A 27,517-nucleotide genomic window follows, 5' to 3' on the forward strand; every position below is an offset into this window, starting at 1 on the left:
CCAGCTGCTCCTTGGAAACCCTCTGGGAAAGTTCTACTCTGTCCTCTAGGGTTGCTATGAGTAGGAACGAACTCGATGGCAATGGGTTTGGTTTTTTGTTTTTTGTTTGCTTTCTTTTTATGGTAGGGTAGGAAAAGACTTAAAAAGTTGGGAGACTCTGGGAATCTCCAAATAAGGGAAAGAACAAACCAACCTTTATCTCTTACTCATAGCAGGTCACTAATGTCAACCTTCTAAGTGAAAGAAAATTTGTTATAGATAAGGTAAGCAAGTATTTAAAAGAATTTTCATTTCAGCAGCTGTAAATCTCAGAATAATAAAAGGAAATTTTTTTTTTCTAGTAAAGCTATGAATCAGTATTTCAGCACATTTTCTTAGCTGTGAAAATGAAGCCAGAAGAGTAGAAAAGAAGGGAATTTTTATTTAATGAGGAATAGAATTTTATACCTAGAAGGAAGCTTAGAGTTCTCATCCAGTTCTATCCCTTCGTTATACAAAAAAAAAAAAAAAACTGTCAAAATGATATTTTGAGTTTCCCAAGGTAGCACAGTAATGACTTTCAGATAGAGAACTAGATCCCATAACTCATCTCCCAATATAAAGCATTCTCCGTAAGATATTTTCAACAGATTGTTATAAAATTACTTAAGCTGATTTTCCTTTCCTTGTTTCTTCAGGGTGGCCCTACCCACCATGTAGCAATGGCCCTGGGAAATTGGAGCACAGTGACTGAATTCACCCTGATTGCCTTCCCACATCTCCTGGAGCTTCGGCTATTCCTCTTTGTACTTCTCTTGTTGACCTACACATTAACAGCAATAGGAAACATCATCATCATCTCCTTAATATGGACTGATAATGGCCTGCAAACCCCAATGTACTTTTTCCTCAGTAATTTGTCCTTTTTAGATACCTTATACACCACTGTCATTACCCCAAAATTGCTAGCCTGTCTCCTAGGAAAGAGGGCCATATCCTTTGCTGGCTGTATCACACAAACATATTTCTACTTCTTCCTGGGGACAGTGGAGTTCATCCTCTTGGCTGTCATGTCCTTTGACCGCTATGTGGCCATCTGTAACCCCCTGCGCTACAACATCATCATGAACAGTAGAGTCTGCCTCATATTGGTTCTGAGCTGTTGGATGGGAGCCTTCCTTTCTGTGTTGGTACCAACTATTATAGTGACAAGGCTACCTTACTGTAACAAAGAAATTAATCATTTTTTCTGTGACATTGCTCCTCTTCTGCAGGTGGCCTGTATAGATACTCGCCTCATTGAGAAGATAAACTTTCTCCTATCCGCCCTTGTCATCCTGAGCTCCCTGGCATTCACTACTGGGTCCTACATCTACATCATTTCTACCATCCTACGCATTCCCTCTGCCCAAGGCCGTCAAAGAGCTTTTTCTACCTGTGCTTCTCACATAACTGTCGTCTCCATTGCTTACGGGAGCAACATCTTTGTGTATGTGAGACCCAATCGGAACTATTCTTTGGATTTTGACAAGATAGCTGCTGTCCTCATTACAGTGGTGACCCCTCTTCTGAATCCTTTTATTTATAGCTTGAGGAATGAAAAGGTAAAGAAAGTGCTGAGAGACAATGAACAGAATCACGTCCTTGATACTCTGGAGAACTTGATATTCAGCGTTTACATTGCAGAACGTTTCTTTTCAATGCATTCATTCTGTGTGAATACAGTGACATACTGGTATACCAGAAACCTGAGACTGTCAACAGGATGAGCAACGATGATACCAAATTGAAAGGAAATTCTGCTCATGTCTGGGAGGAAAAAAAAAGTCTAATCCATGAACTATCTTGTATATTCATAGCTTAATATTATGAAAAGGCAACTAATTAAGATTTAAAACAAAACCCACTGCCATCGAGTCGATTCTGACTCAAAAGGACCCTGTAGGACAGGGTAGAACTGCTCCATAGAGATTCCAAGGAGCACCTGGTGGGTTCGAACTGCCGACCTCTTGCTTAGCAGCCACAGCACTTACCCTCTACGTCACCAGGGTTTCCAATTGGATTTAGGAGAACTCAAATCTAGTCCTGGCTAAGTCATTTTTATGTGGGATGACTTTGATCGTGCCACAACTTATCTGAGCCTCAATGTCTCCATCCCTAAATAAAATTATAGATAATAAAGTATCACTACTTGTAGTGAGACATGTAAAGTTAGAGAACTTCAAAAGTCTTACAGTACTTCTTAGTTGTTGTTGTTAGGTGCTGTCAAGTTGGTTTTAACTCATAGCGACCCAGTGTACAACAGAATGAAACACTGCCCAGTCCTGGACCATCTTCACAATCGTTATGCTTGAACCCAATGTTACAGTGACAGTGTCAATCCATCTTGTTGGGGGACTTCCTCTCTTTTGCTGACCCTGTACTTTACCAAGCATGATGTCCTTCTCCAGGGACTGATCCCTCCTGATAACATATCCAAAGTACACAAGATGAAGTCTCACCATTCTTTCTTCCAAGGAGCATTCTGGTTGTACTTCTTCCAAGACAGATTTGTTTATTCTTCTGGCAGTACATGGTATTTTCAATGTTCTTCACCAATACCATAAGTCAAAGGCGTCAGTTCTTCAGTCTTCCTTATTCATTGTCCAGCTTTTGCATCCATATGAGGCACCATGGCTTGGATCAGGCACACCTTAGTCTTCAAGGGGACATTTTTGCCTTTTTAACACTTCAAAAAGATCTTTTGCGGCAGATTTGTTCAATGCAATATGTTGTTTGATTCCTTGACTGCTGCTTCCATGGGCATTACATGTTTCAAAGGGACTTGGTTTTTATCTGTGTTAGCCAGATTAAGTAAATATGACATTAGGAATGAGGGGAAAAGATAATATCAAGCTTCTGGCTATATCTCTGAGTGAAAGGTATAGCTATTCAATGAAAAAACAAAATAAAAGGGGCAGGTTAGTGTCAGACCTATTGAATTAGAGGATCCTGTGGTACATCTAAAGGAGCCCTGGTGGCACAGTGTTTAAGGGCTCAGCTGCTAACCAAAAGGTCAGAGATTCAAACTCATCAGCCACACCACAGGAGAAAGATGTGACAGTCTCCTTCCATAAAAATTATAGCCTTGGATACTCTGTGAGGCAGTTCTACTCCACCCTACAGCGTCGCTAAGAATTGGAATCAACCTGATGCAATGAGCTTTTTTTCTTTTTTTTTTTTTTTGCAGGATACCCATCTATAAGTGGGCAGGTGGGTAATTATTTGAAGCTTAAGAAAGAGACATAAGCTGGGGATATATAAGCTGGGGATATAGTTTAGGGAATCTTCAAATACTCCCTAAAAGTGGCCACATAGCAACTAAAGGCACACACACACACAAAAAGTGTTTAAATTGTTAAATGGGAAACTAATTTGCGCTATAAACTTTCACTCAAACTACAATGAGATATTCAAATTAATAACTAAATAAAATGTACCACCTGCTGCCAGCACACAAATGGCTGATTCCCACAAAAAAAGGTCATATATAAGCTATAAATGCTGATTATACATGAGAAAATTTATTGTTAAGTAAAACAATATGTGATTTACCTATAGTATTATTGTTTTGTGAATTCCTTTAGTAACAAGCATAAAGTTAAAGATTTTCATTTATGTTTTTAAACAAAAAATATCCAGAATCTGAGTTTGCCGATCAAATATGTGATCACAATTTTCTTTCTTAGTACAGTAATTCTCAAAATCTGATTCCCAGAACAGCAGTACTAGCATCAAGTAGGAACATGTTAGTAATGAAAATTCTCAAGCACCACCTCAGAGCTACTGTATCCGAAACAATGAAGGTGAAGCCTAGCAATCTGTGTCTTTACAAGCCTCCCAGATGATTCTGATGCAATCAAAAGTTTGAGAACCATAGACTTAGGGAGAGCCAGTCAGGCTGCCAGTTCGGCCAGTTACAGGGATACTGCTATCATAATTAGGGTTCAGTCAGAGCCTTCACTAAATATTGTCAGGAAACTTGTTTTAAAATGTACCTGACATCTAATTTTTTTAAAAAAAATCACATAACACAGTAAGATGATCATTATTGTGACTATCTTTATTCTTATCATAGGTACTTAATGACATCTGTTATTTTATCGTTAGTTGGTTCAGTTAGTGAGAAAGCCTGAGTTAATTACTATCTATAGAGAAGCACTTTGCTGGAGTTTTACAGAGAGCTGCTGAAGTACCTTGCTTTTTATTGAGTCTTGGGCAGGCACCTGGCAATGAAATAAGGCAGATTGCCAAACAAAGAATTCCCAACAGTTGTATTGAAGGCCAAATTTGTTGGTCCTTTCCTCAGTCACCTAATCTTTTGTGATCCTTCTCTCTGATTTTTTCTGGTTCTATGTGTTCTTTACCATTTTACATCTGATGATTATTTTTTCCTCAATCAGAATTCATTATTCAGTCAGGTATTTACTCATGAGATATGTTGCGTACACTTATTTAGCCAGTATAGCACAGTCCCCAAATTTATATCTTGATTCTAACCATAATTTATATCTTGATTCACTACCATAATGATCTCTTCTTACTTCAGTTTTTACATCTATAAAACAAAGGTGATAATAATTTCTATGCTGTAGGGTTCTATGTGTAAGATAAACTTGAAAACATTTATATAGTGTATAATATAGAAGTGCTGAATAAATGTTAGCTATCTTTTTTAGCTAACAAACAGTCAGCAGTTCAAATCCACCAGGCACTCCTTGAAAACTCTGTGGGGCAGTTCTACTCTCTCCTATAGGGTCGCTATGAGTCGGAATCGACTTGATGGCACTGGGTTTGGTTTTTTGTTTTAATCTCTTTTAGGATTCTGAGTCAAATTCTAAGGTAAATGCTGATGACACAAAAATGAGCAACACATTACCTCTACCTACAACTTATTTGTATTTTAATTTGACAAAAAAGAATATACAAGAAAGTATTACAAATGACACAGTCTAAAATTAAAGGAATTAAGGCTTCTGATTTTGATCATGATAGAGTAACAGGGAGTTTATTTAACATTTTGAGTTAACCAGAAAATGACAAAAATACATAAAGCAAAATTTTCAGACATTGAACAACAGACAACACAGTGTCCTGTCTGACACTATGGAAGCCAGAAAACAATTGAATGGCACCTTTAATCTATTTTTTAAAGAACTGTCAACCTGGAATTGTTTACACAGTAAAAACATATTTCAAAAATGAAGGTGAAATGAAAATAAATTTCCACACAAAGATTTTTTATCTGAATGTTCAAAGCAGTCTTATTCATAAGAGTCATAACTGCAGACAACCCAAATCATCAAAAACTGGATAAGGAATAAACAAATAGTATTATAAAATTCTATGGAATACTTTTCAACAATTGAAAAAAAAAAAAAAACCCTGCTGCAAAGGGTCAAAACGTGGATAAATCTAATGTGTGAAAGAAAAAAATCCAAATCCAGACACAAAGAACAACTTCTTGTATTATTTCACTTATATGAAATTACAGATAAGGTGAAAGACAGCGTATCAGTAATTGCCAGGAACCAGAGGTAAACAGAAATGATTGTGTACAAAGGGACATTAGAGGACCTTTTGGGCCAATGGAAATATTTTACATCTCTATTTTAGAGGTGATTAAACGCTACATATATTTGTCAAAACTCATTGAATTTCATTCTTAAAATAGTTGCATATTATTTTATGTAAATTATACCTCAATATACCTCAATGATGCTGACCTAGAAGATAAAATAAAAAAATTTACAAAGTTTCCTAGCAATTGACAAAGGGAAGTGATAAATTCTGCCATTGCTGTTTGGAGCTAGAGCACAGCGTGAAGCGTTTAAGCGAATCCGGAATGATAAGGTAGAGGATCACTAGACAAGCAAGGTGAGATGAAGGTAAGCCATTTTGGGCAGACGGAAACTGCATATGCAAAAATATAAATATAAATAGATTGAAACAAGTCAATGAAAATCTACAAGACATAATGATAGTAAAAAACAAACAAATTCTATTGTTACTTTGGAAGTTGCTAGAATCCCAAATCATTATTCTGGAAATTGATAAGTAAAAAAGGAAAGAATTAAGAATTTATCCAACTTTTGCTATATACACAATATTTTGAAGTTACAAATATATTATCTAATGTGGGGTAGGTAGTTTATTGAACAATCATAACTAATAAATACAGGAGGAATGATAAAACTTAAAATTTTTACTATTTTAAAATCCTAACGAAATAATGGAGCCCTGGTGGTATAGTGGTTAAGAGCTCGTCTGCTAACCAAAAGGTCAGCAGTTTGAATCCACCAGCCACTCCTTGGAAACCCTAGGGGGCGGTTCTACTCTATCCTATAGGGTCCCTATAAGTTGGAATCAACCTGATGGCAACAGGTTTGGTTTTGCTGGTTTTTAACGAAATAATTGATCCGATCAAGAATTGTCACTGACAGCTAAAAATCACTAAGTGAAAATATTGATGGAGAGCTCTATAATTTGTGGATCACAGTCACAGCACTTCAACCCTGTGAACAATCTTGACCCACTAAAAAAAGCTCAATAAAATGTGATTAAATAGAAGGTAGTCATAGAACTGCTGGTGGTGCAGTGGTTAAGAGCTAGGGCATGCTATGGCTGCTAACAAAAAGGTCAGCAGTTCAAATCACTCCTTGGAAATCCTATGGGGCGGTTTTACTCTGTCCTGTAGGGTCACTATGTGTTGGAATGGACTCAACAGCAATGGGTTTGGTATTTGGAATCCTAGGACTGCCTAAGAAGCATTCTTTTTTTTTTTTAATTGTGCTTTAAGTGAAAGTTTATAGTCCAAGTTAGTTTCGTGTAGAAAAATTTATACATATTGTTAGGTGACCCTAGTTGCTCTCCCTTTAATGTGACAGCACACTCTTCCTTTCCACCCTGTATTTCCCACGTCCATTCAACGAGCTCCTGTCCCTTTCTGCCTTCTCATCTTGCCTCCGGACAAGAGCTGCCCATTTAGTCTCATGTATCTACTTGAGCTAAGAAGCACACTCTTCACAAGTATCATTGAATGTCTTATAGACCAGTCTAATCTTCAAAGAGTTGGCTTTGGGAATGGTTTTAGTTTTGGGATAAGAGAGAGTCCAGGGGATATGTCTTCCAGGGTCCCTCCAGTCTCGGTCAGACCATTCTAGTCTTTTTACTAGAATTTGAGTTCTGTGCTCCACCTTTCTCCTGCTTGTCAGGGACTCTCTGCTATGTTCTCTGTCAGGGCAGTCATTGGTGGTAGCTGGATACCATCTAGTTCTTCTGGTCTCAGGCTGATGGAGTCCCTGGTTAATGTGGCCCTTTCTGTCTCTTGGGCTCATATTTTCCTGTGTTTTGCTTTTCTTCATTCTCCTTTGCTCCAGATGGGTTGGGACCAATTGATGCATCTTAGATGACTGCTTGCTAGCTTTTGATACCCCAGATACCACTCACCAAAGTGGGATGCAGAACATTTTCTTAATAAACTTTGTTATGTCAATTGGCCTAGATGTCACCTGAAACCATGGTCTCCAGACAACCAACCCAGCCACTCTATGCCTCAAAGTGTTTGGTTGTATTCAGGAAACTTCTTAGCTTTTTGTTTAGTCCAGTTGTGCTGACTTCCCCTGTACTGTGTCTTGTCCTTGCCTTCTCCTAACAAAGCTCTTGTCTACTATCTAGTTAGTGAATACTCCTCTCCCTCCCTCCCACCCTTGTAACCATCAAAGAATGTTTTTCTAAAAAGCATTCTTGATGAGTAAAAAGGAATTTAAATCCAATCAAGTCTGTATGCTAGAAAAATATGTTCAAGGACACCTCAGGGATGCAGTCAGCAACACAAAGACTGTAGGAAATTCCCAGGGCAAATAATTCCATTTCTTCAAGGAATAAGTAGCTTTTTAAAAGGAGATTAAAAGAAACTTTTCAGTAAAAATACATTAACCAAATGCAATATGTGAATCTTATTTGGACTCTGATTTATAAAAAAAAAAAATACAAACCAACTGTAAAAAAATACATTTTTGAGACATTCGTACATCTTGAACACTGTCATTAACAATAAAGATTATTAATTTGAGGGCATGATAACAACATTATGTTGGGACACTACATATTTTAAAGATGTCTTTATCTATTAGTGCTACATACTGAAGTAGTTTTCAGTGAAATACACCTGGATTTGCTTTACTCTAGCAAAAAAAAAAAAAGAAGTAGAGATAATGAGTGATACATTAAACAAGAACACCAGGAGACTGATGTCTGTTGAAGGTGAGTTGATAAACATACAGGGGCATTTGGTACTATTCTATGTACTTCTATGTTTACTTGAAATCTTAAATAATAAGTATTTTTTTTTTAGAAGTTCAGACATGAAATGCCGTGGTATACTAGGGAAATGCTAGAGTCTGTTATTACTGGAGCATAGGGCACTTGGAGTTAAAGGGGATGAAGTTGATTATATTAGGCCAATAAAGCCAAGTATACTTCATATAGTGTAGTATAGCATACTAAGGAATTGGGTCTCTAATTTCTACTGGAGGACATTAAGTAGGAAAGTAATGAAACAATCTATTGAAAACAGTTACTCCCCAATTAAATTTGCTTTAAATTATTTTTTTCTCTTAATGCCTACTCTTTTACCCATCATTTAAAATTGTATTATTATTTTAAACAGATGTCTAATTTTTTTAAAAAAGGCCACACAATTTCTCTTACTTAATATTTGGAGAAAATAAATGAGTACTATGTTACCAGTGTTATGTTGTCTTGGAAGAAGTACAACCAGAATGGTCCTTAGAAGCAAGGATGGCGAGACTATGCCTCACATACTTTGGACATATTATCAGGAGGGCTCAGTCCCTGGAGAAGGACATCATGCTTGGTAAAGTAGAGGGTCACTGAAAAAGAGGAAGACTCTCAATGTGATGGATTGACACAGTGGCTGCAACAATGGGCTCAAGCATAGCAACAATTGCGAAGATGGCACAGGACTGGGCAGCGTTTCATTCTGTTGTGCATATGGTCACTATGAGTCAGAACCGACTCAATGGCACCGAACAACAACAACATGTTACTGGATGTCATTACTTTGAAAGATTCCTTTCTGTTCTCATAGAATTGTTGTAATGACTAAAAGTGATTATTCCTAAACATAATTTACTATATAAATACTTTCAAATGGCAGTCATTTTCGTAAACATTATTATCATCCTCATAACCACCCTCTTTGTCCTACACTTTCATGACTTTTAGAAGTCCTTTTTTCTGGGTTGTTTTTGTTTGGTTGCTTGGTTGGTTTTTGTATTATTTCATTTTTTTCTAACTTGCCATTCCAGCCATTGCTCTTAGAGAAATTTGGCCATGATGATATCATATTTTCAAGATATAAAAAAAGGACTTTGTGGAAAATGGTTTTGCCTGAAATGCAAAATCCAGATCTATAAATAAAATGCTCAGAAAAGATCATTTCCATTAGCTTTTCTAATCTTTCTCTCACATGCAGGGTTACATATGAGAGATGCAGCCATGTTTTCTCTTGGCCTCACCAATCTGTGGACACAAAAGGGGGTCAAAATAAACTTCCAAATTTCACTGGCTCATGCTCATCCAACTCTGTCTTCTATGCAATTACCACAAAGTGTTTCTTGGAATCCCTAAGGGGTGTTTTTCACATGTACTTATGAACTGTCACTTAGTATCACCTGGCTCTCACTGTTCTTAGCTGACTTATCGCATCTTTGAAGTCACTCAAAGGCAGAGCTTCCTCACTGCCATTGCAGCCTGCATCCCCTGTAAGAAAGTAAATGCCATTGACAAAAGAGCTGTCTCTTAATGAACCCAAAACATCAGACAATTGAGATGCCAGATGTGGTGCTCTCTTCCCTGGTATCCCTAGTATCCCCGCTATAGGAACACTAAGCTGTGTCCCAAGCAGAATTAGGAGTCTTTATTGTCCATACTTCACCACCTGGGCACCAGTATAAGGTGGCTTAGGTCCCATGTCTCAGAGAGCCCTTGTGCATTTGCTTGAGTTTATTCATAGAGTTTTCTATTCATAAGATTTAGAAATGAATTCACATGGCTTAGTTATATAACCAGTATCGGAAAGAAATAGCACATTGCCCTTACCACCCTGGCCTTCCCACAGATGCCTACCTTCTCCAGCCAAAATTGTCTTATGAATTAACTCTCCATTCTCTAACCCACTAATTTGTCACATAATCTTGGCCTCTGTCTGGGACCTTCAATACACATGTCAGACAAATATCAGACATCATCAACTGATTCTGTAGAGCATTTTTGGATATCTGAGATAACTTTCAAGAACCCTCACATCAGTTCCAGCTCATGCAACTGTTCACTGAGTAAAAGAAACATCTAGGGCAGTGTTATATGCTTGGTACTACCCTATATAACACAGGACAAAAAAAAGAATAAGATCTATTAAAATTCAATATTTGGAAATGTGGCAGAAATGTCTTAGAAACTTTGAAGTGCCTAATATAGATTAGAAAAATTCTCTAGATATTGTTATATTCAGTAAGTTAATTCCAAGCTTTTCAAAATAATCAAACATAGAGAAAAAAAAGGGATTCTATAATAAATTCAGTTTAGTAACATACTAAAAGTCCATTCTCTTAATCTAGTAATTTTCCAGGTTTAGATGTTACTGCTAGAAATATTCTAGCCTGCTTTTTAAATACATAATCACTTTTTTATTTGTTTTCATAGTTAAATAAGGAAGTTCTTGAACCTCTTGAGGCTAATTTTGAAAATTAAGTTTCACTAGTAACACACTCCAACCACCAGAGGAAGTACAAAACAACATGTCCCACCCCCTCCCCCAATCCAATTTACCTCCTCCAAACCCTATGGAGCAGTTCTACTCTGTAACACCTAGGGTCTCCATGAATTGAAACCAACTTGATGGCAACAGGTTTGATTTTTTGGTTTCAGTTGGAGGAGTCCCTGGGTGGTACAAACGGTTAAGTACTCAGCTGCTAACGTAAAGGCTGGCTGTTCGAGTAAATCTAGAGTTTCCTCAGAAGAAAGGCCTGGCAGTCTATTTCCAAAGAATCAGCCATTGAAAACCCCATGCAGCACCATTCTAATCTGACACATATGGGGTCACCATTGTCAGAATCAACTTGAAGGCAACTGGTTCGGTTTTTTCAGCCAGAGGAATTACCTCTGGTTGGTAAAGTAGAGCACTCAACTACTAATATAAAAGTGGGCAATTTGAATCCACCCAGGGGCATCTCATAAGAAAGTCCTGGTTACCTACTTCCAGAAGATCACAGCCATTGAAAACCCTGTGGAGTGCATTTGTATTCTGAAACACGTGGGGTTGCCATGAATCGGGACTGACTCGATGGCAATGGGTTTGGTTTGATTTTCTGCCAGTCGGAAGATAAATAATTAGCAAGTCCACTGTGTTGCACAGATCCAGGAGGTCACCACATTATAGTCTATAACATTGTTCAAGTTCAAGACACATTAGGATCTAGGTGTTTTGGGTCTTTAAGTGTGATAAGTGAACCAGTTTAAATGTTGAATTTAAGAATCCTTTCCCATATATAGGACCCCTGGTGGTGCAGTGATTAAATGCTCAGCTGCTAACCAAAATGTCAGTGGTTCAAACCCACCAGCCCATCCTCGGCAGAAAGCTGTGGCAGCCTGCTTCTGTAAAGATTTCAGCCTTGCAAACTCCACGGGGCAGTTCTACTCTGTCCTATAGGGTCGCTATTAGCCAGAACGAGATGCCTTGGATTCCAATAAGGTGAAGCTACACATTAGAACAGTAGCTTCAAGCACTCCCTCAGTTTTCTACCTTTCTCAGTTGCCTCAATTATAAAATAAGGTGGCTGTACTGCCTATGATGTCAGGGCTTCATCTGAATACAGGACCAAACCAAACCCATTGTAGAACTGCCCCACAAGGTTTCCAAGGAGAGCCCAGTGGATTCGAACTGCCAACCTTTTGGTTAGCGGCCATAGTTCTTAACCACTATGCCACCAGGGTTTCCAAATCCAAGACAGGGCTTCTCAAATTTTAATGTGCAAACAAGTTACCTAGTGATCTTGTTAAAAATGCAGATTCACTAGGTCTTGGGTGGAGTCCAGTGTTTTGCATTTCCAACAAGCTCCGCCAAGGTTTGATGCTATTTGCACACCATACTTTGTGTAGTAAGTCACTAGAATTTGCTGGTTCAATACTGCTAAGCAGAGTAGATCACTAAGGGAACAGCTAGGTGTTTGGCCATTGTAGGTGACAGGTTGACACAATCAAGTGAGCAGAACAGAGATTAGGGCAGGAAGGATGCAGGCACAACATAAAATGACTAAAGAAGGAACTAGGGTTTACTGTGTGTGATCAATTTTATGCGTCAGCTTGGCTAGCTATGGTGCCCCGTGGTTTGGTCGAATACTAGTCTAGATGTTGCTGTGAAGATATTTTGTAGAAATGATTAACTTTTATAATCCATTGATCTTAAGTAAAGGAGCCCTGAAGGTATAATGGTTAAGCACTCAACTGCTAACCAAAAGGTTGGCTGTTCAAACCTGCTTAGCGGCTCCGTGGGAGAAAGACCTGCCTATCTACTTCCATAAAGATTACAGCCAACCTCTTTGCCACATCTACTGCGAGAATGAAGACCATTCTCAGCAACCAGACTGTCAACATTCCAGAAAATGTCGACATCACTCTGAAGGGACGCACAGTTATCGTGAAGGGCCCCAGAGGAACTTTGCGGAGGGACTTCAGTCACATCAATGTAGAACTCAGTCTCCTTGGAAAGAGAAAGAAGAGGCTTTGCGTTGACAAATGGTGGGGAAATCGAAGGGAACTGGCTACGGTTCGCACTGTCTGCAGTCATGTACAGAACATGATCGAGGGTGTTACACTGGGCTTCCGTTACAAGATGAAGTCTGTGTATGCTCACTTCCGCATCAAAGTTGTTATTCAGGAGAATGGGTCACTTGTTGAAATCCAAAACTTCTTGGGTGAAAAATACATCCGTAGGATTCGGATGAGGCCAGGTGTTGCTGGTTCAGTATCTCAGGCGCAGAAGGATGAGTTAATTCTTGAAGGAAATGACATTGAACTTCTATCAAATTCAGCTGCTTTAATTCAGCAAGCCACGACAATTAAAAACAAGGATATCCGAAAATTTTTGGATTGCATCTATGTTTCTGAAAAAGGAACTGTTCAACAGGCCGACGAGTAAGATCTAAGAGTTGTCCAGCTACGGAAATGAGGCCGGATGATTCCTAAGACTTACGGGTGATATTTTTAAGATGCAATAAAATTCATTTATTCTTTTGGAAAAAAAAAAAGATTACAGCCAAGAAAACCCTGTAAGGCAGTTCTACTCCATCACATGGGGTTGCTATGAGTCAGAATTGACTCAATGGCACCCAGCAACAACAAAAGGAGATTACCCTTGATAATGTGAGTAGGCCTCATCCAATCAGTTGACAGACTTAAGAGCAAAAACTGGGAGTTATGACTCAAGGCTGTGACATATAAACCCTGCTGAGTGTCCACTTTGCAGGACCACCCTACAAATTTCAAACTTTCCATTCTCCACAATTGCCAAGGCAATTTCTTAAAATAAAAGCCTCTCCCACCCCTCCCCCTCTCCCTCCCCCTCCTTCTCCCTTCCCTTTTCCCTGTTGCTATGTGTGTGTGTCTCTCTCTGACAGATATACCATGCAAGTAGGTGTTCAATAATTGTGTCAAATGTCAAAAGATAGGAGCATTTATAAGAGCTGTTAAGTCAGTAAGGAGCAGCAGCCACAGGAAAATTTGATTCATAAAGCGAGTTATCCTGCTAATGATCAAGGAATTGGAAAACTGATATATCATGCTGGTCCTGAGCTACCTGGATAAACTGATAACAGAGTATCATTGAAACCGTCTACATTGATCAGGAAGCTCAGGGTTTCTTTTCCTTTGTCCTTTTGTAAACTCCTAACCTGTCTTATTCCCTTTCATGCCTATTCTCCGTGACCACTCCTTGCTCTCCCCACTGGAAACAATTATTTTTATGAGTTCTTTAATAATGTGTACTGTTGTTTGGTTTGAATATTTTTAATTTGCATAAATGGCATTATTTTACATATCTTCTTATGTTTCTTACCTTTTTTTTTTTAAATGAGTACTATCTAAGCATGTCTTTATGGGTGTATCTAACCCATTCCTCCTGACTATGGCTTAATAATCTATTGTCTGCTTTACTACCATTCTCCCATCTATTCTTATTTGTTTTACTTTGCATTTTTGTGACTACTGATCAATTTGAAGATAGCATTATAGGTGTGTTTTTTTTGGGGGGGGGTTCCCATAAATTGCCAGTTCTTGTTCTGTTCTTATTTTTCTGTTGGGACTTACTCATTGATTTTCAGAACTTCCATAAATACTCTGGATATTAGTTTTTTGTTGTTTTTAGAAATTGCAAATGTCTTCCCCCAATTGGTCTTCTGTATGTTAAATTTATCCATAGGGCCCTTTGTTGAAAAGAAATCCTTAATTTTGAGGTAAGAAAATTTATCAATTTTTTGCCTTATGATCTATGCTTTTGAACATCAGTTTAACTTCAAAACAAAGGCACCCCACCCCACATTACGCAGTCATTCTCCTATATTTTCCTATAGTAGCTTTACAGTTTTTTGTTGTTGTTGTTGTTGTTTTTCACATTGAGGTCTTTAAACTATCTGGAGTCTTCCTTTAATGAGATGCTTCATAGGGCAACAGTTTCAATTTTATCTTCTGTTTGGCCCTCTCAGCCCTTTCATTTGAGACCTTTCAGTTGATTTTTGTTGTTATTGCTGTTGTTCTAATTCTGGTAAATCTGCTTCCATTATTCTTTCAAATATTAGGACCCCTGTTAGCCTCTGTATCTCTCAGCTTCTTTAAAAAAAAAAAAAAAAAAGTTGCATCTTATTCCTTGCTGTTGCCTTTTGGAGAGTCCTCAATGTGATCTTCCAACTCACTAATTGTTCTTCTGCTGTACCTATCCTACAATTTATTGTGTCTTTTGTTTAATTATTATATCTTGCATCCTAATATTTCCTGTTTGGTTCTTGTTCCTGATTTCGTGTTCTTTTTCTCCCCCTAATATTTCCCCTTGTCTTCCTTAGTATTCTTACTTTGCATATTTTGGATTCTTAATCTATCAATAATTCTACTTCAGTTCGTATCTGGTGCTCACTTTGTCTTTTTTTTTTTTTAATAGAAGCTTTACTTTGTCTAAGAGCTACGGCTACAAACCAAAGGTTGGCAGTTCAAATCCACCAGCCGCTTCTTGGAAACCCTGTGGGGCAGTTCTACTCTGTAGGAATTGACTTGACGGCATCTGGTTTGGTGGTTTGGTTTGTATATTGTTTGCCTGTGAACTCATGTACCACTAGAGACACTAACCACTCCTTCTAGTAATGCATGTTAGTGAGAAGCCAAAGTCCATGAATTACAGTATGTCAATCTGCTAATGTAAGCAGTGATCTGCAAACTATGACCTGTGGGCAAATCTAAAAGACTGCCTGTTTTAGTAAGTAAAGTTTATTGTAACACAGTCATGACTGCTTTCCACTACAAGGGCAGAGTTGAGTAGTAACAGAAACCAGACGGCTCACAAAGCCTAAACGATTTACTATCTGGTACTTTACAGAAAAAGTTAGTCGACCCCTGATTTAAGAGGAGGAGAAGGTTAAGACCCAGGGTGGAGAGGCTCAAGCACCACAGAACCCCTGTGTCAAGGATTGAATTATGTTCCCCCAAAAATGCGTGTATTAACTTGGTTAAGCCATGATTCCCGGTATTTTGTAGTTGTCCTTCATTTTGTCATAGTAATTTTATGTTAAAGACGATTCAGGTGGGATTGTAACACCCTTACCAGGTCACATCCCTGATCCAATGTAAAGGGAGTTTCCCTGAGGTGTGACCTGCACCACCTTTTATGTCTCAAGAGATAAAAGGAAAGGGAGAGAGGCGGAGCCAAGATGGCGGACTAGGCAGACGTTACCTCGGATCCCTCTTACAACAAAGACACGGAAAAACAAGTGAATCGATCACATACATAACAATCTACGAACCCTGAACAACAAACACGGACTTAGAGACGGAGAATGAACTAATACGGGGAAGCAGCGATAGTTTCCAGAGCCTGGAGCCAGCGTACCAGTCAGGTACGGCACAAGCACAGAGACCTGCTCCACCCCCCTGAACTAACCCCGGGAGGGGGACCAGCCGGTTCCACGGGCGGCGTGGGACGCAGCCGGTAGGAGAAGTCCCCGGGAGGCAGTGACTGATCTTGGAGCAGAAAGAGCAGCATCCGAGCGGGGGAACCGTCCCGCAGGGATTTGGACTGCTCGCAGGCGGCTTCATTAACATCTGAATAGCCTGAGCCAGAGGGAGAACTCTGATAGGGATCTGACTGCATTTTTTTTTAGCGGATTTTCTGGAAAAACTAGTTTCCCAGTGATGGCTCGGAGACAACAATCCATATCAAACCACTTAAAGAAGCAGACCGTGACAGCTTCTCCAACCCCCCAAACAAAAGAATCAAAATCTTTCCCAAATGAAGATACAATTTTGGAATTATCAGATACAGAATATAAAAAACCAATTTACAGAATGCTTAATGATATCACAAATGAAATTAGGATATCTGCAGAAAAAGCCAAGGAACACACTGATAAAACTGTTGAAGAACTCAAAAAGATTATTCAAGAACATACTGGAAAAATTAATAAGTTGCAAGAATCCATAGAGAGACAACATGTAGAAATCCAAAAGATTAACAATAAAATAACAGAATTAGACAACACACTAGGAAGTCAGAGGAGCAGACTCGAGCAATTAGAATGCAGACTGGGACATCTGGAGGACCAGGGAATCAACACCAACATAGCTGAAAAAAAATCAGATAAAAGAATTAAAAAAAATGAAGAAACCCTAAGAATTATGTGGGACTCTATCAAGAAGGATAACCTGCGGGTGATTGGAGTCCCAGAACAGGGAGGGGGGACAGAAAACACAGAGAAAATAGTTGAAGAACTTCTGACAGAAAACTTCCCTGACATCATGAAAGATGAAAGGATATCTATCCAAGATGCTCATCGAACCCCATTTAAGATTGATACAAAAAGAAAAACACCAAGACATATTATCATCAAACTCACCAAAACCAAAGATAAACAGAAAATTTTAAAAGCAGCCAGGGAGAAAAGAAAGGTTTCCTTCAAGGGAGAATCAATAAGAATATGTTCTGACTACTCAGCAGAAACCATGCAGGCAAGAAGGGAATGGGACGACATATACAGAACACTGAAGGAGAAAAACTGCCAACCAAGGATCATATATCCAGCAAAACTCTCTCTGAAATATGAAGGCGAAATTAAGATATTTACAGACAAACACAAGTTTAGAGAATTTGCAAAAACCAAACCAAAGCTACAAGAAATACTAAAGGATATTGTTTGGTCACAGAACCAATAATATCAGATATCAGCACAACACAAGGTCACAAAACAGAACGTCCTGATATCAACTCAAATAGGGAAATCACAAAAACAAACAAATTAAGATTAATTAACAAAAAAAATACACATAACAGGGAATTATGGAAGTCAATAGGTAAAAGATCACAATAATCAAAAAGAGGGACTAAATACAGGAGGCATTGAACTGCCATATGGAGAGTGATACAAGGCGATATAGAACAATACAAGTTAGGTTTTTACTTAGAAAAATAGGGGTATATAATGAGGTAACCACAAAAAGGCATAACAACTCTATAACTCAAGACAAAAACCAAGAAAAACGTAACGACTCAACTAACATAAAGTCAAACACTATGAAAATGAGGATCTCACAATTTACTAAGAAAAACGCCTCAGCACAAAAAAGTGTGTGGAAAAATGAAATTGTCAACAACACACATAAAAAGGCATCAAAATGACAGCACTAAAAACTTATTTATCTATAATTACCCTGAATGTAAATGGACTAAATGCACCAATAAAGAGACAGAGAGTCACAGACTGGATAAAGAAACACGATCCATCTATATGCTGCCTACAAGAGGCACATCTTAGACTTAGAGACACAAACAAACTAAAACTCAAAGGATGGAAAAAAGTATATCAAGCTAACAATAAGCAAAAAAGAAGAGGAGTAGCAATATTAATTTCTGACAAAATAGACTTTAGACTTAAATCCACCACAAAGGATAAAGAAGGACACTATATAATGATAAAAGGGACAATTGATCAGGAAGACATAACCATATTAAATATTTACGCACCCAATGACAGGGCTGCAAGATACATAAATCAAATTTTAACAGAACTGAAAAGCGAGATAGATACCTCCACAATTATAGTAGGAGACTTCAACACACCACTTTCGGAGAAGGACAGGACATCCAGTAAGAAGCTAAACAGAGACACGGAAGATCTAATTACAACAATCAACCAACTTGACCTCATTGACTTATACAGAACTCTCCACCCAACTGCTGCAAAATATACTTTTTTTTCCAACGCACATGGAACATTCTCTAGAATAGACCACATATTAGGTCATAAAACAAACCTTTGCAGAGTCCAAAACATCGAAATATTACAAAGCATCTTCTCAGACCACAAGGCAATAAAACTAGAGATCAATAACAGAAAAACGAGGGAAAAGAAATCAAATACTTGGAAAATGAACAATACCCTCATGAAAAAAGACTGGGTTATAGAAGACATCAAGGAGGGAATAAGGAAATTCATAGAAAGCAACGAGAATGAAAATACTTCCTATCAAAACCTCTGGGACACAGCAAAAGCAGTGCTCAGAGGCCAATTTATATCAATAAATGCACACATACAAAAAGAAGAAAGAGCCAAAATCAGAGAACTGTCCCTACAACTTGAACAAATAGAAAGTGAGCAACAAAAGAATCCATCAGGCACCAGAAGAAAACAAATAATAAAAATTAGAGCTGAACTAAATGAATTAGAGAACAGAAAAACAATTGAAAGAATTAACAAAGCCAAAAGCTGGTTCTTTGAAAAAATTAACAAAATTGATAAACCATTGGCTAGACTGACTAAAGAAATACAGGAAAGGAAACAAATAACCCGAATAAGAAATGAGAAGGACCACATCACAACAGAACCAAATGAAATTAAAAGAATCATTTCAGATTATTATGAAAAATTGTACTCTAACAAATTTGAAAACCTAGAAGAAATGGATGAATTCCTGGAAAAACACTACCTACCTAAACTAACACATTCAGAAGTAGAACAACTAAATAGACCCATAACAAAAAAAGAGATTGAAACGGTAATCAAAAAACTCCCAACAAAAAAAAGTCCTGGCCCGGACGGCTTCACTGCAGAGTTCTACCAAATTTTCAGAGAAGAGTTAACACCACTACTACTAAAGGTATTCCAAAGCATAGAAAATGACGGAATACTACCCAACTCATTCTATGAAGCCACCATCTCCCTGATACCAAAACCAGGTAAAGACATTACAAAAAAAGAAAATTATAGACCTATATCCCTCATGAACATTGATGCAAAAATCCTCAACAAAATTCTAGCCAATAGAATCCAACGACACATCAAAAAAATAATTCACCCTGATCAAGTGGGATTTATACCAGGTATGCAAGGCTGGTTTAATATCAGAAAAACCATTAATGTAATCCATCACATAAATAAAACAAAAGACAAAAACCACATGATCTTATCAATTGATGCAGAAAAGGCATTTGACAAAGTCCAACACCCATTCATGATAAAAACTCTTACCAAAATAGGAATTGAAGGAAAATTCCTCAACATAATAAAGGGCATCTATGCAAAGCCAACAGCCAATATCACTCTAAATGGAGAGAACCTGAAAGCATTTCCCTTGAGAACGGGAACCAGACAAGGATGCCCTTTATCACCACTCTTATTCAACATCGTGTTGGAAGTCTTAGCCAGGGCAATCAGGCTAGACAAAGAAATAAAAGGTATCCGGATTGGCAAGGAAGAAGTAAAGTTATCACTATTTGCAGATGACATGATTATATACACAGAAAACCCTAAGGAATCCTCCAGAAAACTACTGAAACTAATAGAAGAGTTTGGCAGAGTCTCAGGTTATAAAATAAACATACAAAAATCACTTGGATTCCTCTACATCAACAAAAAGAACACCGAAGAGGAAATAACCAAATCAATACCATTCACAGTAGCCCCCAAGAAGATAAGATACTTAGGAATAAATCTTACCAAGGATGTAAAAGACCTATACAAAGAAAACTACAAAGCTCTACTACAAGAAATTCAAAAGGACATACTTAAGTGGAAAAACATACCTTGCTCATGGATAGGAAGACTTAACATAGTAAAAATGTCTATTCTACCAAAAGCCATCTATACATTTAACGCACTTCCGATCCAAATTCCAATGTCATATTTTAAGGGGATAGAGAAACAAATCACCAATTTCATATGGAAGGGAAAGAAGCCCCGGATAAGCAAAGCACTACTGAAAAAGAAGAAGAAAGTGGGAGGCCTCACCTTACCTGACTTCAGAACCTATTATACAGCCACAGTAGTCAAAACAGCCTGGTATTGGTACAACAACAGACACATAGACCAATGGAACAGAATTGAGAACCCAGACATAGATCCATCCACGTATGAGCAGCTGATATTTGACAAAGGACCAGTGTCAATTAACTGGGGAAAAGACAGCCTTTTTAACAAATGGTGCTGGCATAACTGGATATCCATTTGCAAAAAAATGAAACAGGACCCATACCTCACACCATGCACAACAACTAACTCCAAGTGGATCAAAGACCTAAACATAAAGACTAAAACGATAAAGATCATGGAAGAAAAAATTGGGACAACCCTAGGAGCCCTAATACAAGGTATAAACAGAATACAAAACATTACCAAAAATGATGAAGAGAAACCCGATAACTGGGAGCTCCTAAAAATCAAACACCTATGCTCATCTAAAGACTTCACCAAAAGAGTAAAAAGACCACCTACAGATTGGGAAAGAATTTTCAGCTATGACATCTCCGACCAGCGCCTGATCTCTAAAATCTACATGATTCTGTCAAAACTCAACCACAAAAAGACAAACAACCCAATCAAGAAGTGGGCAAAGGATATGAACACACATTTCTCTAAAGAAGATATTCAGGCAGCCAACAGATACATGAGAAAATGCTCTCGATCATTAGCCATTAGAGAAATGCAAATTAAAACTACGATGAGATTCCATCTCACACCAGCAAGGCTGGCATTAATCCAAAAAACACAAAATAATAAATGTTGGAGAGGCTGCGGAGAGATTGGAACTCTCATACACTGCTGGTGGGAATGTCAAATGGTACAACCACTTTGGAAATCTATCTGGCGTTATCTTAAACAGTTAGAAATAGAACTACCATACAACCCAGAAATCCCACTCCTAGGAATATACCCTAGAGATACAAGAGCCTTCATACAAACAGATATATGCACACCCATGTTTATTGCAGCTCTGTTTACAATAGCAAAAAGTTGGAAGCAACCAAGGTGTCCATCAACGGATGAATGGTTAAATAAATTATGGTATATTCACACAATGGAATACTACGCATCGATAAAGAACAGTGACGAATCTGTGAAACATTTCATAACATGGAGGAACCTGGAAGGCATTATGCTGAGCGAAATTAGTCAGAGGCAAAAGGACAAATATTGTATAAGACCACTATTATAAGATCTTGAGAAACAGTAAACCTGAGAAGAACACATACTTTTGTGGTTACGAGGGGGGGAGGGAGGGAGGGTGGGAGAGGGTTTTTTTATTGATTAATCAGTAGATAAGAACTGCTTTAGGTGAAGGGAAAGACAACACTCAATACATGGAAGGTCAGCTCAATTGGACTGGACCAAAAGCAAAGAAGTTTCCGGGATAAACTGAATGCTTCAAAGGTCAGCGGAGCAAGCGCGGGGGTCTGGGGAGCATGGTTTGCGGGGACTTCTAAGTCAATTGGCAAAATAATTCTATTATGAAATCATTCTGCATCCCACTTTGAAATGTGGCGTCTGGGGTCTTAAATGCTAACAAGCAGCCATCTAAGATGCAGCAATTGGTCTCAACCCACCTGGAGCAAAGAAAAATGAAGAACACCAAGCCCACATGACAACTAAGAGCCCAAGAGACAGAAAGGGCCGCATGAACCAGAGACCTACATCATCCTGAGACCAGAAGAACTAGTTGGTGCCCGGCCACAATTGATGACTGCCCTGACAGGGAGCTCAGCAGAGGACCCCTGAGGGAGCAGGAGATCAGTGGGATGCAGACCCCAAATTCTCATAAGAAGACCAAACTTAATGGTCTGACTGAGACTGGAGGAATCCCGGCGGCCATGCTCCCCAGACCTTCAGTTGACACAGGACAGGAACCATCCCCGAAGACAACTCATCAGAAATGAAAGGGACTGGTCAGCGGGTGGGAGAGAGATGCTGATGAAGAGTGAGCTAATTATATCAGGTGGACACTTGAGATTGTGTTGGCAACTCTTGTCTGGAGGGGGGATGGGAGGATAGAGAGAGAGGGAAGCCGGCAAATTGTCAAGAAAGGAGAGACTGAAAGGGCTGACTCAAGACGGGGAGAGTAAGTGGGAGTAGGGAGTGAGATGTATGTAAACTTATATGTGACAGACTGATTGGATTTGTAAACGTTCACTTGAAGCTTAATAAAAGTTATTATAAAAAAGATAAAAAAAAAAAAAGGAAAGGGAAGCAAGCAGAGAGTTGGGGTCCTCATACCACCAAGAAAGCAGTCCTTTGAGCAGAGTGTGTCCTTTGGACCTGGGGTCCCTGTGTAGAGAAGCTCCTAGTCTAGGGGAAGATTGATGAGAAGGCCAACAGAGAGAGAAAGCCATCCCCTGGAGCTGACGCCCTGAATTTGGACTTTTAGCCTACTTTACTGTGAAGAAATAAACTTCTCTTTGTTAAAGCCATCCACTTGTGGTATTTCTGTTATAGCAGTCCTAGATGACCAAGACACCCTGTAATAATTTCTGTTTGTTCCTACTGCTTTGGGCAACTCCTCTGATCTTGATTTCACCTTTGAGTTGCATTTGTTAAGTTGAAATACACAAGTGTTGATGGTTTGGAAGGGAGCGATGAAGGTAGGAATGAAGGTAGGAATGCAAGTGTGTGGCCGGTAATTTCATTACCAATTTTCATCAACTCTTCATTCCATCCAGGGTTCTACATTGCCCTGATATTACATGGTCTGAGCTATTGCCACTTATAGTCTAAAGGTATTGCATGGAAAAGCAAAAGGGAATTTACAAACCTTCTTCCAACCTATCCTCTCAGTGCCTCCTCTTTCTGTCCTAGGGACCAGGTTACAGCCGCCCACTTCCACCAGGTTGCAGCTGCCCACCTCAAGCCAGTAAAAGAAAGCCTTCTGCCTCTCTAGAGTTTCCAGTGTTTTCTTGTTGTTGTTCTGTGGTGATTATTGTTAGATTCTGGAAACCATGCTTCCTTCTTGCTTCTTTAGTTTCTCCTAGATTGATTTTCTGTGAGGGAAACAGCAGTCCATGTTGCTTCACTCTCTTGACAGCAAACAGAAGTCTCTAATGTTTGTGTAGATTAAGCCCTTCTCCATGACAACACTTCCCCCAAGTCCTTCTCCACTGTATTTGAAAAGAATATGTGTTCTCTAATTTGAAGGTGAAAAGTTTTTATACGTGTCCATTAGATCAATGTTGATTATGTTATTCCAATGTTCTATATCCTTATAATTTTTGTCTTCTTGATCTATCAGTTATTGAGAGAGGTATGCTAAAATCTCCCTCTATAATGATCAATTTATCTATATCTCTGTAGCCTGTCAAGTTTTATATATATAGTTTGGAACTACGTCATTTGATGCATGAAAATGTGTGAGCCTATATTTTGGTCAATTAGATGCTATATCACTATGTAGTGTCACTCTCTATCTCTAATATATTTTACTTTAAATTTTATTTCATTTGATATGACTATACCCACTTTCTTTTGTTTTGTATTTACCCGCTACATTCCATTTGATATTTTTACTTTTGATTTTTCTTTGTCCTTATATTTTAGGTATATTACTTGGAAACAGCATGTATTTTCCTTTTTTAAAATCTGGTTTGGTATTCTATATCTCTTTTAGCTGAAGAGTTTAACCAATTTACATTTGTTTAAATCATTGATACATTTGGGTAGATGTCTACTTATCAGATCTTTTTTTTCCATTTGTCCCACTTTTTCAGTGATTCTTTTTATTTCTCATTCTTTGCTTTGTTCCGAACTAAGGTTTTGTTTTGCTTTTTTCATTTTGTCCATTTATTGGTTTGAAATTTGTTACACTTGATTTATATTATTTCAGTGTGGACTCTTGAAATTTTAACATGTACTATTCAAAATTTCTACATTAATCATCATCATTTCCCTTGTCCTTAACAATACAAATACATTAGACATTTATCTCCACTATCTCCCGCTTAGCTCAAGTACTATTACAATCCAGAGAGCTTTGTCTTTTTTAAACTGCTAAATTAGATGTCTTATTAAAATTTCCTCTAATGAGAGCCTCTTGGTGGTAAATGCTCTCAGTTTTGCTCAACTGAAAATGTTTCCTTTTTTTTTTTTTTTTTAGAGTTTTACTGAGTGTTAAATTCTAGGACAGCAATAATTTTTTTCTCAGAATTTTTTTAATATTTTATTTATTTTTGGTGGCAATATACACAACCAAACATGCATTCATTCACAGTTTCTACGTGAACAGTTTAATGACATTGGTTACATACTTCACATTCTGTCACCATTCTCACTATCTCTACCCATACTGTTTCAGTGCCATCACGAAAACTTGCCTGGTCCTGCACCATCTCCATGATCACTGGTATGTTTAAGTCCATTGTTGTGTCTATTGTGTCAGTCCATCTCGTTGAGGGGTTCTCTCATTTTCTTTGGCCCTTTACTTTACCAACTATAATGTCCTTCCCTAGCAATTGGACTTTCCTGATAACATGTCCAAAGTAAGTGAGCCAAAGTCTCATCATCCTCACTGCTAAGGAGCATTATGGTTGTATTTCTTCTAAAACTGATTTGTTTGTTCTTCTGGAAGTCCATGGTATATTCAATATTCTTCCCAATTCTTCTTCTGTCTTCCTTTTTCATTGTCCAGCTTGTGCATGCATATTAGGCAATTAGATAGGATAAAACCCTGTAGTTATAAGGACTCCAGCTGTGTCTATCCTTCACAGTTCTCTGACCCAGGGATTCCCCATCTTGCTACAAAAAGACATCACATAGGGACATGTTCTCCTCTTTTTGGGGTTTTCATGCCCGTTTCCCTTTCTGGTGGTTCTGGAAGACCTCCTACTGTGGGGGACCACCCCCTACGTGCAGCTGTCAATGTATCAGCCCCAATAAATAGCTTGTTGTGCAACACTGCTATCTCATGGTTTTACATATATATATATATAAAAAATCAGCCCTGAATTCCCTCAAACTCACTACAGAAATGAAGAAAGGCATCTGAAAAGAATTACCTAGCTGTGACAAAGAGGCACTCAGAACCAGTCTGGGCCTAATGTTTCTTTCTATGTCATAGTATCACTTTGTGTTTCTTTTGTACTTCCTCTTGTTCTTGAAATGCTTGCCCTTCTTTCAGGAATGTTATTTTTGCAAACACAAACTCTGGAACCATGTTTTCTGGGTCCAAATCTGGTGTTTACTAGGTGTATGACCAAGTTATTTCACCTCTCTGTGCCTCGGTTTCCTCGTCTATAAAATATGGCAATAGTAGTAACTGCGTCATAGGGTTGTTGTAAAGATTTTAAAGACTTAATGTTTGTCAAGAGCACTTAGTACCTAGCACATAATACCAAACCAAACCCATTGCTTGGAGTCGATTCCAACTCACAGCAACCCTTTAGGACAAAGTAGAACTGACCTAGAGAGCTTACAAGGAACAGCTGGCAGATTTGAACTGCGGACCTTTTCGTTAGCAGTTGAATTCTTAACTACTGCACCACCAGGGCTCCAGGCACGTTAAAAAGTGCTATGTAAATGTTTGCTTTGATTATCATTGTCTTTAATTTTTTATTGTACTTATTTCTTACTTTGAGGGATTCATATTTCTGATTTTGGCCAACCATAAATTTTCTATTTGAACTTATAACTCCTGCTGAAGCATTGCAATGCAGAAAATTGACACATAAGAATAATACTCAGAATCTAAAAATCTGTAAAGGACACTGGGAAGTTTCCCAACTCCATTCTGATTTATACTCCATTTCTCTTTTCTGTACCTACCCAGTGCCCAGTGCCGTAGAGTCAATTCCGACTCATAGCAACCCTACAGAACAGAGTAGAACTGCCCCATAGAGTTTCCAAGAAGCGCCTGGTGGATTCAAACTGCTGACTCTTTTGTTAGCAGCCATAGCATTTAACCTAGTACCTTGTAAGTCTTATTAGGAGCCTTGGTGGCACAGTGGTTAAGAGGTCGGCTACTAACCAAAAGGTCAGCTGTTTGAATCCATGAGACACTCCTTGGAAACCTTATGGAGAAGCTTTACTCTGTCCTGTAGTGTCGCTATGAGTCCAAATAGAGTCAATGGTAAGGGGTTTAGAAGTCTTTTTAAAACCCAGAATATGAGCCAAACAATCTAAGGCACCGTGAGTTTTCTAACAAAAGATGGTTTTCATGTTTTGAAAGCCAGAAGAACCAAGATTCTTTCTTAATGATGGCTGCCCACACCGAAGAAAGTCTAATATCAGACACTTTCCTAGTAGGCTATGGTTTATTCATTTCTGTTTATACGATGGATCCAGGGGGGTTGATGCACATACATTGGGGAGGCCCTCTTTAAGAAAAAGAATATCAAATTACAAATACAGATTAGATACAAATATGAACATGAATTTTAAATGAATGGGGGAAAAAATCACAAGTTGCAATTTTAAAAAACAAAAAAACTATAAACATCACACAATCCAGAAATACAGCGTGATATTTTCTTAGCTGATGCTCCTTTATTATAAGTTGTTATGTGTTTTTAACCACACATTCTTTGGGCATATAACGATGACATTGTAATATCATTTGCTATAAAGAGAACGGAAAGTTAAATCAGATTTTCCTCTAACACAGTAGACTGAATTTTTTTTTTATTTGTGGATGTTTCAGAAAAGTTATTTTTAGCTTCACAGTATATTACTTGTAATATGTAAATTTATAGAATTTTTGTCAAATTTCGGAAAACTTCTATAGTGCCTTTGTAATAGTATATACTGGATCACAGAATGTACTCCCAACACAACAGAATTTCTGCCTTAAACAGGTATCAGGAAACTGTCTGCTTACAACTTTACGTGTCCTACGATGGGAAGGATTTTTCATGGACTCAGGTCAGCTCCATATATTTCTGGCTCTGTATGTTTTAAGCCTTGTTTCT

The 27,517-nt window shown here is 38.2% G+C and overlaps 2 protein-coding genes across 2 annotated transcripts; both read left to right on the forward strand.

Moving 5' to 3' along the window:
- The first annotated feature begins 611 nt into the window (after positions 1-611).
- Positions 612-1,644, forward strand: LOC100664113 (olfactory receptor 6M1-like). The gene is given in 2 exon segments (XM_010597942.3): positions 612-1,597; positions 1,599-1,644. Coding segments are annotated over 2 exon segments (942 nt in total). The 5' UTR covers positions 612-701.
- A 10,991-nt stretch (positions 1,645-12,635) lies between these two features.
- LOC100664400 (large ribosomal subunit protein uL6-like) lies at positions 12,636-13,332 on the forward strand. The gene has a single exon (XM_064268366.1). It carries the CDS (start codon positions 12,662-12,664, stop codon positions 13,238-13,240), a length of 579 nt encoding a protein of 192 aa, XP_064124436.1. The 5' UTR covers positions 12,636-12,661; the 3' UTR covers positions 13,241-13,332.
- Positions 13,333-27,517: the final 14,185 nt, after the last annotated feature.

This window comes from Loxodonta africana, chromosome 15 (genome assembly GCF_030014295.1).
Source record: "Loxodonta africana isolate mLoxAfr1 chromosome 15, mLoxAfr1.hap2, whole genome shotgun sequence".
NCBI classification, from domain to species: Eukaryota; Metazoa; Chordata; class Mammalia; order Proboscidea; family Elephantidae; genus Loxodonta; species Loxodonta africana.